The sequence below is a fragment of the Moschus berezovskii genome, chromosome 5 (genome assembly GCF_049115385.1).
Source record: "Moschus berezovskii isolate FMDL1 chromosome 5, NW_MosBer_1.0, whole genome shotgun sequence".
In the NCBI taxonomy this organism is placed as follows: domain Eukaryota; kingdom Metazoa; phylum Chordata; class Mammalia; order Artiodactyla; family Moschidae; genus Moschus; species Moschus berezovskii.
In genome coordinates, this window is record NC_142464.1 from 100451141 (window position 1) to 100465016 (window position 13876).

Consider the following 13876-nt stretch of genomic DNA (forward strand, 5'->3'; position numbering starts at 1 on the left):
CCCCAGATAGGAAAGGTTTGGGGCGGGGATGGAGAAACTGATAGGGAGGATGTTGTCCCACTCGCCTTCTCTTCTCTTGGCCTGCTTCCTCTTTTTCCTTCTTTAACTTTCAGCCCCAATCCTCTCCAGGAGGCCTGCTCTAACACCCTCACCCTGACACTGGAGCAGGTACCCTTCCCTGTGTCGACGTGAAACACAGTCCTCATCACACATTATTTAATTTGCCTCCTTCAAGTGGAAACCCATCAGAGAACAATGTCTTGGAGGTGGTGGGTGCTCAGTAATTGTTTGCTTGTTGAATATGTGAAGATGGTTAACTGGAGGAGCACTCGTGACATGTACGTGGGCTTTCATCTGTGTCTGTGGCAGTAAGAGCCATTTTACAGTGACTTTAAGATCCACAGATAGAAATGGAAAGATTGCTGCCTCACCCCTAATTCATGCTAATGTGACGGGCATGGGTCAAGAGGCATACTGGAAGCACGCGGAAGACAGGGAAATCTGAGCTAACATGATTTAGATGGTTTCAGCCTATTTCATTTCCTACTTCATATTTGCCTCAGACACTTAATGGAGGCAGTGAAGAGAGAAGGGAAAAAGCCTTTGTCGCCAACTGGAAAGCTGGTGAGAATTTAAGAAAGGCTCATTGAAGATGTTTAGGCCCCTGGGTTGGCCTGTTGGTCACTTACGGAAGCCAACCTGATCGTTCATCCTATCCATTTGGGGCTGTTCCCATCCCTCCAGAAAAGGAGTCACTCTCCTGTGCCCACCATTTATTGTGCAGTAACGACTCAGTGGTAGGTGTCTCCTGATACACCAGGGATTCTTTCCAAGCAGATCCCTGGCTGCCTTGCTATGTAATTATGGAGCTGTTTTGGCCTATAACTAGTATTTACTGAGCTCTTACTACATGTTTACACTGGGCCAAGTGCTTTATGTTTAAAATATCATCAAGTCCTCACAAAAAATTCCTAAGTGAGGCTCAGTTATCATCCCATTTTACAGATGGAGAAAGTGAGGCACGATTTCTAGGGTCACATAGCTAAGTGTCAAAACTGGGATTTGAACCTGGACACTGACACCAAAGTTTGGGTGCTCAGGTATTATATATTCTTCTTTTCAAAGATGTAATCCTTACTCCCAGGGGTTCTAGTCCCAACAACAGAGTCTGAAACACTGAACAGTATTATTCCATCACCCCTCCATCTTTGACACACTTCCCTTGCCTCTCATTTGGCTCAGCAATAACACAACCATGAAATCACTGGGCCCAGCATCAAACTTCAGAGTCCACCCTAATGAGCCCACTGACACCCCTTCAATGAAGCACAGCTGAAGTCCTCAGGGAACATAATCCAGTAAGGCAGACATTCCTCCAGCCACTGCTCACCTCATCTGTGGATCCCTGTCCTCTGCATGCAAGCCAGGTGAAGATCAGACCAAAGAACACACCCAGCGCCATGATAATGTAGGGTATGTTGGTGACAATCAGAGTAGTGTTAATCACAGACTTCAGTCGACTTGCAGTCTCTTTATCAATGAGAACACTCTGCGGAGAGGAGCAAGAAAATAGCATTCCCTCGATTACTAATGAATATCCAGGGGGTAAAGCTTTTTGCGCTATCTTTCTTCCAAATCATTAAACACAATTTGGGTATGTCCTCCTGTCAGCAAACCAGAGATACTGAAAATCCATTTATAAGTTCAAATAGCCAGAGGGGGCAAGTTCAAATAGCCAGAGGGGGCAAGTTCAAATAGCCAGAGGGGGCACTCAGTCATTAATATCTCCCTTTTCTCCTGAAGGCATGTTTTACTCCAAATTGGTGGGGGAAAGGAGGGAGAAAATACTCAGATAACACCAGGAGGTATTTCCTCCTCCTGAAAAAGGAGGGGGAAATATTGAAATACCAGCTTTTCTTTTGTATCAGACTCCAGCTCATCCTTCAAAGTCCAGCTCAGCATAACTTCCTTCCAGAAGTCTTTTCTGGCCACATCAGGCCTCGGTCAAGGCCCCTTTTCTGAGGTGCCATCTCACATTCTAAAATCACTGTCTTCACATTCTGCATTGTAACTATTTACCTATTTGTCTCCTCTTGACTGTGAAGTATTCCTGAAGTCAAGACTTTTATTTCAGTCAACTAAAAGCTGGGATATGGCACAGCGTGCTGTGATTCATGGGGTCGCGGAGAGTCGGACACGACTGAGCGACTGAACTGAACTGAACACAGTAGGTGCTCAATTAATGTCAGTTGATTAGATAAATAAATGAATGAAATACTCCAACAAATGGCGTGTGGGAAGTATCATTTCTCTCTTAGTTAGCTATACTTATCAGGACCAGAGGTCTCAACAGAGTGTTCGGAGAAGTCTTAAGGCTAACCAGAATTGCACAGGGTATTGATAAATAAGGAATTATTCTAGAATAACACTTTCTGGATGAAAGGCAAAGGTATTATCACCTTAAATTGTTGTGACTGAGGTATCTGAAGAGCTTAATGCTATAACAATTATTAGCAACAACTGGGAGTTTAGGCTTAATTTAGGCTCAATTTGCAGGTGAAGGCCCTTCAGAGTCTCCTCTGGAAAAAAAAGGGTGAGAGAGCAGTCTCCAAGGTTGCTTCCAGGTCTAATGTTTTACTTTTCTAGAGAAAAGTCAAGTTTTTCTGGGAGGGAGCAAAAGCATAAGGTTTCACTCCATCATTCCCTGGACGCAATCCAGTCTTTAGCAAAAGGTCAAAGCAAAGGTTCAGGTGTAGGGGACTTCAGATATGTTGCAACGTGGCAGAACAGGACCCTTCCACACTCTCACAAAGCCCTACTTCCAAGGTGCTCCCCACAAACAATAACAGTAATGACCCAGGAGAAACAGCAAATAGGTCCTGTAAATGGTAAATATAGATGGAATTTTTCCTATGAAACAATAAAAGCCTTGTCTTAGAACTGTAATCACAAACCCTTCAAAAGTTTATCAGTGTGGCTACCAATACAATGCTAAGTGAAAAAAGGATATCAAGCTCGATCTACTGTATGGTCTCAAGTTTGTAATATCAAAACCAGAAAAACACTGAGGCAATGTAAGCAGATGTCACCTGCATTTTTCTCTGAGGCATGGGCTTGCTTATTAAGCAGTTCACTTTTTAAATGTTATTTTTAATTTCCCAAGAGTTCCGGAAAGAGCACGTGTTATTTTTACAAAATGCAAAACATCAAATTATTTTTACAAAGCTGTTCTGGAAAACAATTTTTATAACACACTGTTGAGGAAAATAAAGCAAGTTAAAAATAGTTTATCAGTCTGGCTCAGGTTTTGTGAGAAATCATTTTTAATTTGTCCTTTCTTGCTAAGCTCTGTTACTAAATCTTCTGCAAAGAAAAAATATTTTTATGAAAGACAGAAAAACCACAAACTTTAAAAAATGTTGCTGTTAACACTGAAAGCCAGTCCAGTCAAGAATTTGAGGAGGAAAATCCTGAAACTTTTCCCTCAAAACTGGGTGAAAAAGAGAAGGGAAATTGAGGAGATATCCCTATAGTAAGTGTGATATGTGATTCAGAGAAGAATTTATCACAGGTGTTTTACATAGTGGGTAGGTGTTTTCAGAACCTTCAGAATATGCTTTATTTACAAAACTTCAATTTATGCCTAACAATTAGGGATAGTATTTCTCTGGGTACACTGTCAAAGAAATTTCTTCAGAGAAACTCCTTTTGTTTGAACTAAGACAGGATCTGTTTATCAGAAAGTAGAATAGACTTCTATGCTGTGATGAAGGATAAGGCAACCACATATCACTGCATCAATGGGCAAGTGTCCCAATTTATTTAATCATTTCTCAACCAGCTCACACTCTTTTTTCACTCTTTTTTTCAAGTAATGAATGGGAAACTGATCACCTTTACATTTTGGTTCTTACACAACCAGCTTCCAGAAAGGAGTTTCACCCACATAATGTTCTTGACAAGGGAAATTTCTTTCTGTCATTTTCAAATCTCACAGATTCATGTAAACATATAATCAGAAATTTTCTGAGGACAAACAGGTTTTAAAAAATCACCTTCGCCCTTTCTCACATCTAAAATCACACATAGCTACAATCACAGACACCATAATTGAAGGTCCCAAGCTTCCATAGGTGAAATATACCCGTGGCTCCCTCCCAGGACTTACCTCATTGATATACATTACTGGGAAAACCAGGGTTTGAATGTTTCCTGTTTCACTATAAAAACAACAAAAAAGATTATTTTATAGACATCCTCATTATGATGGCACTCTGGCCTGATGAGATAACTGTATATGAAATTCCAGCACACTTATTCGTTAAATTACCCAGAATTTATGCAGCCTTCTTACCTTTGCAAACACATAACAATCAGCAGTTAGATCACACTTGAGCAATTTGAAGTGTTGCACGTTTATGGACAGTGTCTTTACCAAAGCACAAGATGCTGAAAGCAAATTAATCAAAATGATAACTATACTCCCAAGAGTTATGGGAGGGGAGGCTCCAGTGGAACAATGCTATCATTCCTCAGAATGTTTTACAACCAGGCTACTAAGTATTGTCTTTGCAAGAGCCTGGAGCAATCAGCTAGGGAGCATGCACTAAGCACCAGCTCTGCACCGGGCATCTTGGGAAAACATCTCAGTTCTCACGTGCAGAGGTATTACTGCCCCACGTTTGAGAAGAGGAAATGATGGCTCAGAGTAAGCTGCCCGGAACCACCACAAAGAAGTGCTGGAGCCAGGACTGCAGTTCCATTTTAATTCTTAAGGCTCTAGATCATAACTACTGAATTATATTCCCTCAGAAATACACACACAAAATACGTTCTTACAAACCACACTTGCTTCCTAAAAAGATGCAAAACACCTGGGCTTAAATCTGGCAAATTCGATGGGGGAAACTAACCAAGTCTGATTGACAGGCAGACAGAAAAAATTGATAAATATAGATATATGATATTATAGATACATATTACAGTTTTGGATCCAGTTTTTTCATTTGCCATTAAATCATAAATAGCATTTTCTCAGTTTCCACTGAAAAGTCTCAGCAGGAGATTATACTCAGGAATCCTCAGTAGTGGTTTTCAGATGGTGTGTGGGGACACTGAACTCCATAGAGTTTTAAACCACCCACCAGAGAGCTCATGGCTGGCCCTGGGTGGGAGCAGTGGAAAGAAAGGAAGAGAGGAAGGGAACCAGAGTCATGGTGTGGGAAATGCTTGCTGTGTGCTGTGCTTAGTCAGTCAGTCGTGTCTGACTCTTTGTGACCCCATGGACCATAGTCCTCCAGGCACCTCTGTCCATAGGGATTCTCTAGGCGAGAATACTGGAGTGGGTTGCCATGCCCTCCTCCAGGGGATCTTCCCAACCCAGGGATGGAACCCAGGTCTCCTGCATTGCAGGTGGATTCTTTACCATATCTATATGGTATCTATATAATAGATATACCATATCCAGCCTTCCCTGAGCCACCAGGGAAACCTGTGAATACTGGATTGGGTAGTCTTTCCCTTCTCTAGAGGATCTTCCCAACCCAGGAATCAAACCAGGGTTTCCTGCATTGCAGGTGGATTTTTTACCAGCTGAGCTACCAGGGAAGCCCATGGGAAATGCTTAGTGGATGGGTAAGAACAGCCTCTGTAGCTTTACTAGCTGTGTGAGTTCTAGTTCTAGCAGGGTTTTAACCCTCTCTGTGCCTCAGTTTTCTTATCTGTAAAATGGGGATGAAGTGAACTGAAGTTAGTCACTCAGTTGTGCCCAACTCTTTGCGACCCCATGGCCAGGCTCCTCTGTCCATGGGATTATCCAGGCAAGAATACTGGAGTGGGTGGACATTCCCTTCTCCAGGGGATCTTCATTCTTTACTGTCTGAGCCACCAGGGAAGCCCCACAGGGTTATTGTAAGGAATAGATAAGTATGTAAACAACTTAGAACAATGGCTAATTCGTGGAAAGAATTCTATACATGTTTGCTTAAATAAAATAAGGAAATTCTAAGACCAAGGCAGCCCATGAAAATGCTCAGGGTGCCTCATCCCTGAAGGACAAGGGTGAACAGACTTAGAAGAGAGCTGTACCCCTCCCAGCAGCAACCCCACCAGAAAGTCAATGTAGCAAAACCACCCTGTGACTCTGCAGAAAGAAGCAAAACTTACATGAAGTCATCTAATTTTCTGACATAAACGTTGATTTGGAACCTCTTGGCTGCTCTTAGGATAATTCCAGTCAACTGCAAATCAGAAAAGCAGAAAGAAAACATTCAATTCAGTTCAGTTCAGTTCAGTCGCTCAGTCATGACTGACTCTTTGCGACCCCATGAATCACAGCACGCCTGGCCTCCCTGTCCATCACCAACTCCCGGAGTTCACTCAAATTCATGTCCATCGAGTCAGTGATGCCATCCAGCCATCTCATTCTCTGTCATTCCCTTCTCCTCCCGCCCCCAATCCCTCCCAGCATCAGGGTCTTTTCCAGTAAGTCAACTCGTCGATTTATTAAAACCACACACAGGGTCTTGTTCAATAGAGCACCGTTTCTGTGTGGTTCTGATAAACAGGGCAGCCACTGCCATGTTTGCTAGGCAAAGTGGCACAAGGGACAACTGTTCCCCAAGACAGAATGAGAACTGGGGATTGAGTTAGGAGACCAATGTTTCTCACACTTACTATACATGTGAATTCTGGGGGACCTTGTTAAAATGCAGGTTCTGATTTGGTAGGTCTGGGTTGGGGCTTGAGATTGGGCAGGAGGCTGTCACTTTGGGGTTTTTTAAAAATAATTTTATTTTTATTTACTTATTTCTGATTGTGCTGGGTCTTCGTTGCTGCATAGACTTTCTCAAGTTGCAGCAAACTGGGGCTACTCTCTAGTTGCAGTGCATGGGCTTCTCATTGTAGTGGCTTCTCTTGTTGTGGAACATGGGCTCTAGAGTGTGTAGGGTTCAGTGGCTGCAACTCTCGGGCTGTAGAGCACAGGCTCAATAGTTGTGGCACACAGGCCTAGTTGCTCCACAGCATGTGGAATCTTCCTGACCCAGGCATGGAACCCACGTCTTCTACATTAGCAGGCAGCTGCTTTACCATGGAGCCACCTGGGAAGCCCAGGATGCTGTCACTTTGAATAGCAAAGCACTAGAGGACCTGGGCAGGAAGGAGATTTAACAGATGCCCTGTCAGGTCTTGGCTCCAAACTCACCATAGATGGTGACTACAGCCCTGAAATTAAAACACGCTTGCTCCTTGGAAGAAAAGCTATGACCAACCTAGACAGTATATTAAAAAGCAGAGACATTACTTTGCCAACAAAACTCCGTATAGTCAAAGCTATGGTTTTTCCAGTGGTCATGTACGGATGTGAGAGTTGGACTATAAAGAAAGCTGAGCACCAAAGAATTGATGCTTTTGAACTGTGATGTTGGAGAAGACTCTTGAGAGTCCCTTGGACTGCAAGGAGATCAAACCAGTCAATCCTAAAGGAAATCAGTCCTGAATATTCATTGGAAGGACTGATGCTGAAGCTCTAATACTTTGGCTACTTGATGCAAAGAACTGACTCCTTGGAAAAGACCCTGATGCTGGGAAAGATTGAAGGCAGGAAGAGAAGAGGACATCAGAGGGTAAGATGGTTGGATGGCATCACTGACTCAATGGACATGAATTTGAGCAAGCTGTGGGAGCTGGTGATGGACAGGGAGGTCTGCTGTTCTATAGTCCATGGGGTCGCAAAGAGTTGGACATGACTGAGTGACTGGACTGAACTGGACTGTCGGGCCTGGCTATGCGGGCAGAGGGTCAGACCACTATGAGGAGGATGTGGTCACAGCCAGAGAATGGTGCCCATGCACAGCCAGGCCCACCCCACAGAGCCCAGAAGGCAGATGCAGCATCATCCCCCATGGCCACTCCACCTCTGCACCAAGGGTGTGGGGCTGTGCCTTGCCCTGGTGACAAGCACCTACGAACAGTTTGGTTGCTGAAAAGGAACTGACCGATGGGTAAGAGAGAAAAGGGAGAAAACCACACCAGATCTTATCCATAAGATGTGCTGTGTGTGCTCAGTAGCTCAGTCGTGTCCTACTCTTTGTGACCCCATGGACTACAGCCTGCCAGTCTCCCCTGTCCATGGGGATTGTCCAGGCAAGAATACTGGAGTGGGTTGCCATGTCCTCTTCCAGAGGATCTTCCCAACCCAGGGATTAAACCCTCATATCCTTCACTGGCAGGTGGATTCTTTACCACTGAGCCACCTGAGATGCCCTCATAAGAAGACAAGGGCACAAATTTCTCAAATGTAAATGCAATGAGTAGTTATGAGTGAAATGCCCATAACTTGCTGTGCTCAAAGAATGTGTTTGCTCTTGGGTGACTGTTCCATGCATGTGTTCAGAATCCCAAGAAAGACAATATTACATTCAGTGAGAGGCTCTCATGCTATGAAGTGATACTCACATCCTTTTAACACGGTTTTTAGTCTTTCTCCTCTGTGAACATGGGATTAGAGTGTATGTATATCTGATGCCCTTTAAATTAATGTTGTCATATAATAACTCTCAAAAACACCTGTATAAAGTGTTTTGCCAAAAGCGACTAAAGCTTATATATATATTTAAATTTCAACTAAAACATTCCTGGCAGCAAGTAAGCAGAGGAATATCTTCACCTTGTTGATCTGTGGCCCAGTGGGAGAAATGCATATATATGTTCAGGCCACTCTTTTGGCAACAGAAGAAGATCCAGGTTACCTTGTCTGATTCCAGTGGTTTCCAATGATGGAACTTTCACTGTTGCTTTTGTGTTAAAGGGGATTTGCTGATATTTTTGCATATTAGCTCCACAGAACTTAGCCTTCTAATGGCCGGGTTATAAGACTATGTGTCACATTGCACTGAGCCAAGTTCCCTCCACTTGAATATATAAATGAAAGGAAGACAATATATTTCTCAGGAGTGCTCAGGGCTAAACAGGTGAACACCGTATAGACAGAATAAAATGCCTGCTGTTTAACCAGGAAGACGTGTGTACTCACAGGATTGATGTCCACAAACGTCTCATGATATTCCTTATTTGGATGCATGCCTTCAATGGCAGAGACAAACTTTTCATCTGCCTGGTAGAAGTGTGGGAAAGACATAATAATAGGTGCACCTGCAAAGTGAGGAAAACAGAAATGAATGATGTGGTTCTTTCAAGTCTAAGTTGAATGCACAGTTCCTGACCACAAATCTGGCTCCTCGGTGAGGGGTGGAAAGCTGGATACAGAAAACTTGAGTGGAGGAGAGGGTGAGGCTAAAAGTCCTAGTTTGGGGTTTATACTTCAATTTCTGACATGTCATTTACCCCTATATTATTTTATACCAAGAATCTGCCTTCAGTGCAGGAGACCCAGGTTTGACCCTTGGGCCAGGAAGCTCTCCTAGCAGAGGGAATGGCAAGCCACTCTAGTATTCTTGCCTGGAAAATTCCATGGACAGAGGAACCTGACAGGCTTGGTCCACAGGGTGGCAAAGAGTTGGATACGACTGAGTGACTAACACTACTACTACTAGCTGAATTATTTATTTTTCAACTCATATGTGCTGGACTTATAACGTACAAGAGCTTCATACACATTATTTTAGTTGACAGTCCCAGAAATCCTATGAAGTTAGAATTATTACCTTCCGTTTGCACTTGAGGAAAGGGAGGTTGAGAGAATTTACAAAATTTCCTGAGGACATCCAGCTATCAGGTGATGGAGACAGAATTCTGATCAAATGAGGGTTGGCTCATCTTAAAGCATTTGTTTCAACTATAATTCTCCATCAGTAAGTGGATTTTCCCACTGCCCTCCTCCCCTGCTTGCTTTTCTGTTTTTGTTTTACCCAAGATAGGCTTTGTTCTCCTGCATGTGTTGATACAGAATTTTTTTTGAGGGGGGGAGGCTGTGTCTCATGGGATCTTAGTTCCCCAACCAGGGGTTGAACCTGCACCCTCAGCAGTGAAAGCATGGAGTCCTAACCCACTCTACCACCAGAGAATTCCCTATGTAGAACTTTTTTAAGACTTTGCCTGGTCCTGCCATCGGCCCAGCCTCTGACTAGATCAAGGTCTGCCCCCAGGAAGACACTGGTTTTCTTTTCTTTCTTTTTTAAAAAATATTTTCTATTCCTTTTAAGAAATAAATAAAGAAGCAAATTATTAAAGGAAACCTATTCTAGGTTTTGCTCTTGAAAATAAGAGTGGGACCCAGTCACTCCTGCCAGGAAAATATATTTGGGGAAAAATTAACCTGTGTGTTAGCTGCTCATTTGTGTCCAACTCTTTGCAACCCCATGGACTGTAGCCCACCAGGCTCCTCTGTCCATGGGATTTCCCAGGCAAGAATACTGGAGTGGGTTGCCATTCCCTTTTCCAGGGGATCTTCCCGACCGAGGGATCAAACCTGAGTCTCTTGCATTGCAGGCAGATTCTTTACTGTCTGAACTACCTAATGGCAAGTAATTTAAGTCTGAGTCCATGGCTCAGACATCTCACTTGTCACACATACAGAGTTTTGTTCTCTTGCTACACAGTTTCACAAAGATACGATTTCCTTCTTTAAAGGACGCTGACCTTTAAAATTATTTTTAAAGATCTGTTGAAGACAATAAGGGCCAGACACTGTCCTGAGTGTTGTGCATACATTTATCTCTCACCTTCACACAGCCTTCCAAGGAAGTTATAATCATTCCCACTTTACAGATGAGAAAACTGCTGTCCGGAACCCTCCTTCAGCAACATGGCCAATTTGCTAACGAACAGAATAGGATTCAAACCCAGATTCCTCTGACTCCAGAACCCTCACTCATCCCACTAAGCAAAATGTTCCCCTGAGGAATTCAAAACACTGGAGGACAGTCCTGGAGGCTAACATTTTAGTCCACATCTGGGAACACAGAAGAGGCAAGAGGAAAGGGACTAAAGCAGGAAGTCTGTTGCAAACTGGAATCCTTCTGTGGGTTCTGACATCAACTTCTTGAGGAAGCAGAAGGTTACTAACGTGTGCCTTGAACCACAGAACCATGGGCTGATCAGGCAGGCGCTGCTTCAGGACTGCCCCGCAGTGAGTCCGCAGGAGAGTCTAATCTCCGGGTTGGGGTGTGTGCCCCCCAGAACAGTCATTCTCAATAGTGCAGGCACCATCTTCATGAGAATTATCTGCAGCACATTAAAAAATACCGATTCTGGGGCCCTCGTATGTGGGCTCTGGGACAGATGCTTTTAATGATTCTCCAGATCATTCTGATGTATGGCCAGGCTTGGAAGCCATGACCTCAACAGACAAGGAAAGGGAGGATTAGCCCAAAGAGAACTTCCAAACCACAAGGACAAGGGGGCGAAAGTCAGCACATTATTCAGGAAAAAAGTACAGTTTTAATCAAGAGAAAGGGGTTACCAAGTTTCTCAACAGAAACTAAAGAATTGAAGCCTGAGAAACATCACAGTACAAATATGAAAAGACCTGAATTCTAGCAGGAATTTGCTCAGAGATAAAGATTTTATTTAAAAAATCCTATTCCTTCTCTGAGCCTTGGTTTCTACAATTATAAAAACAGGCCACTGGTTGTCTATCTAACAAGGCTATTTTTGCAGCATATGATTGTGAAAACTATCCTTGTGATGCAGAAAATGCTTTTGTCAGCTGCACCGCTAGTCATTTCACCTCATTCACAGGAAGGAGCAGGTTAGCTCAGACATTGTTAAGAAACACCGGGAACTTTGTGGTCAGGGTTTAAAACTCTGCTTAAAATGAACTCTTAATTTTAAGAGTAATGAGAATCATTACTAAGGTATGAACTTTCCTATTACCTGATTCTGTACTTTCTGTTTCAGCCTTCTTTTGAACATGAAATCAGTTAATACTTTACATGTGTTAACTATATGTAAATATGTGAAGCACTTACAACAGTGACTGGTACTAGTAAGCTGCTAGTAATATGAATTATTATTTCTATTAAAACTGTAATTGAAAAAGATACATGCACCCCAATGTTCATAGCAGCACTATTCACAATAACCAGGACATGGAGGCAACTTAAATGGCCACCAACAGATGAATAGATTAAGAAGATGTGGTATATATTTACAATAGAATATCCTCAGCCATTTTAAAAAAAATGAATGAAATAATACCATCTGCAGTAACATGGATGGGCCTAGAGACTGTCATACCGAGTGAAGTAAGTCCGAGAAAGACAGCCATCACATGATATCGCTTATATATGGAGTCTTAAAAAATGGCACAAATTAACTCATTCACAAAACAGGAATAGCGTAACATGAAGAAAATGATCTTATGGGTACCAAAGGGGAAAAGGGTAGAGGGAGGGATAAATCAGGAGGCTGGGATTAACATATACACACTACTATATATAAAATAGATAACTAATAAGGACCTACTGCATCACACAGGGAACTCTACTCAATACCTGTAAAAATGTGTACAGGAAAAAAATCTACGAAAGTGTGCATATATGTATGACTGATTCACTTTGCTATACAGCAGAAGCTAACACAACACTGTAAATTAACTCCAACAAAAAAACTAAAAAACAAAACAAAAATGTGCTAAATTGAAGAGCCAAAGGGAAAAAAAGAAGGACTCCTAAGCGACAGCCCTGCCTCCTTTGGAGCTACACTGCACCTGAGTCATGCACATGTGCAGGAGACCGGGGTACGGTGGAGTCCAGTTACCCCGGTCAGTGCCTTGTACCAAGGAGACCCACAGAGCACAGGCAGCCACCAGCCACTCCTATCCCAGGACCAGTTTCAAAAAAAATAAAACCAAAACAACTCCTGAACTACTGCCCAGAAAAAACACAACATGGTATCCTAGCATTTTATTTCCTGTAATAAAATCATTACAGGAAAGCCAATGCTTTTTAAAAAAACTATGCTATAGCCATGTTACAAAACTTTTTTTTTTAATTGTAGTTAATTTACAATGTTGTGTTCATTTCTGGTGTACAGCGAAGTGATTCAATTATACATATATATATATATATATATTTTCAAGACATTGAATATAGTTCCCTGTGCTGTACAGTATGACCTTATTCTTTATTTTATATATAGTAATTTGTATCTGGTGGTCTTAAACTCCTAATTTATACCCTCTGCTTCCTCTTGGTAACCATAAGTCTGCTTTCTATGTCTATGAGTCTGTCTCTAACAAAACATTATTCCTGAGAGGTCGGAATTGCTCTATTGGGCTGACAACCTTCTTTGTTGAAGAACATCAATCATACATCCAGACCCCCGTACCCCTACCCATGTCCCCTCTCTGAGTTCTTACCATTCTTGCAGACACTGACATTCAAAACTCCTGAGCCCAGGCAGTTTCCTTTAGGTATACAGAAGCCAGCGTTGTCTGAGGTATTGGCTAATATTTCTGCAGGCACCTTATACCTCAAGGCAGGCAGTCCCTGGACACTCTCAAAGTCACTGAAAGTTATATACACTGACCTGTTAGGAAGTAAGAATAAAAAGTCAGTGTGGGTCCCCATCAGCATGCTCTGCCTGTGTCAGTAAGTCAGCCAACTGTTATCAGGTGTAATCCGGCTAAACGCTTACAGGATACATGGGAAATGAAGAGGCCTAAGAAAGACTGAGAGGATCTCAACCCACTCAGTGTATAATAAAGTAGGAGATGGACTGCAGTGAAAGATGTTTAAGAGGCAGCAACTGTGCTAACATTCCAACGAGACTGAGAAAAAAGACATAATGTTTGGTAGAAAACCAAGAAAATGAGTTAGAATGGATGCTTATGCTAAAAGAAAGAAGAGTCGTCCAGACCAGCACGGGCACATGCCAGTGTGGACGAAGCAGAAGCAAAAGAAAGGAAGCCAGG

General features: G+C 42.6%; 1 protein-coding gene across 1 annotated transcript in view; it reads right to left on the reverse strand.

Moving 5' to 3' along the window:
- Positions 1-13876, reverse strand: part of SCARB2 (scavenger receptor class B member 2) — an 81240-nt gene that overhangs the window by 2753 nt on the left and 64611 nt on the right. Inside the window, exons 7-11 of the mRNA XM_055434034.2 lie at positions 13322-13491; positions 9035-9153; positions 6166-6239; positions 4169-4220; positions 1391-1549 (exon numbers count right to left, since the gene is read on the reverse strand). Coding sequence (XP_055290009.1) covers positions 1391-1549; positions 4169-4220; positions 6166-6239; positions 9035-9153; positions 13322-13491 — 574 coding nt within the window. The remainder of the gene's footprint in view (positions 1-1390; positions 1550-4168; positions 4221-6165; positions 6240-9034; positions 9154-13321; positions 13492-13876) is intronic.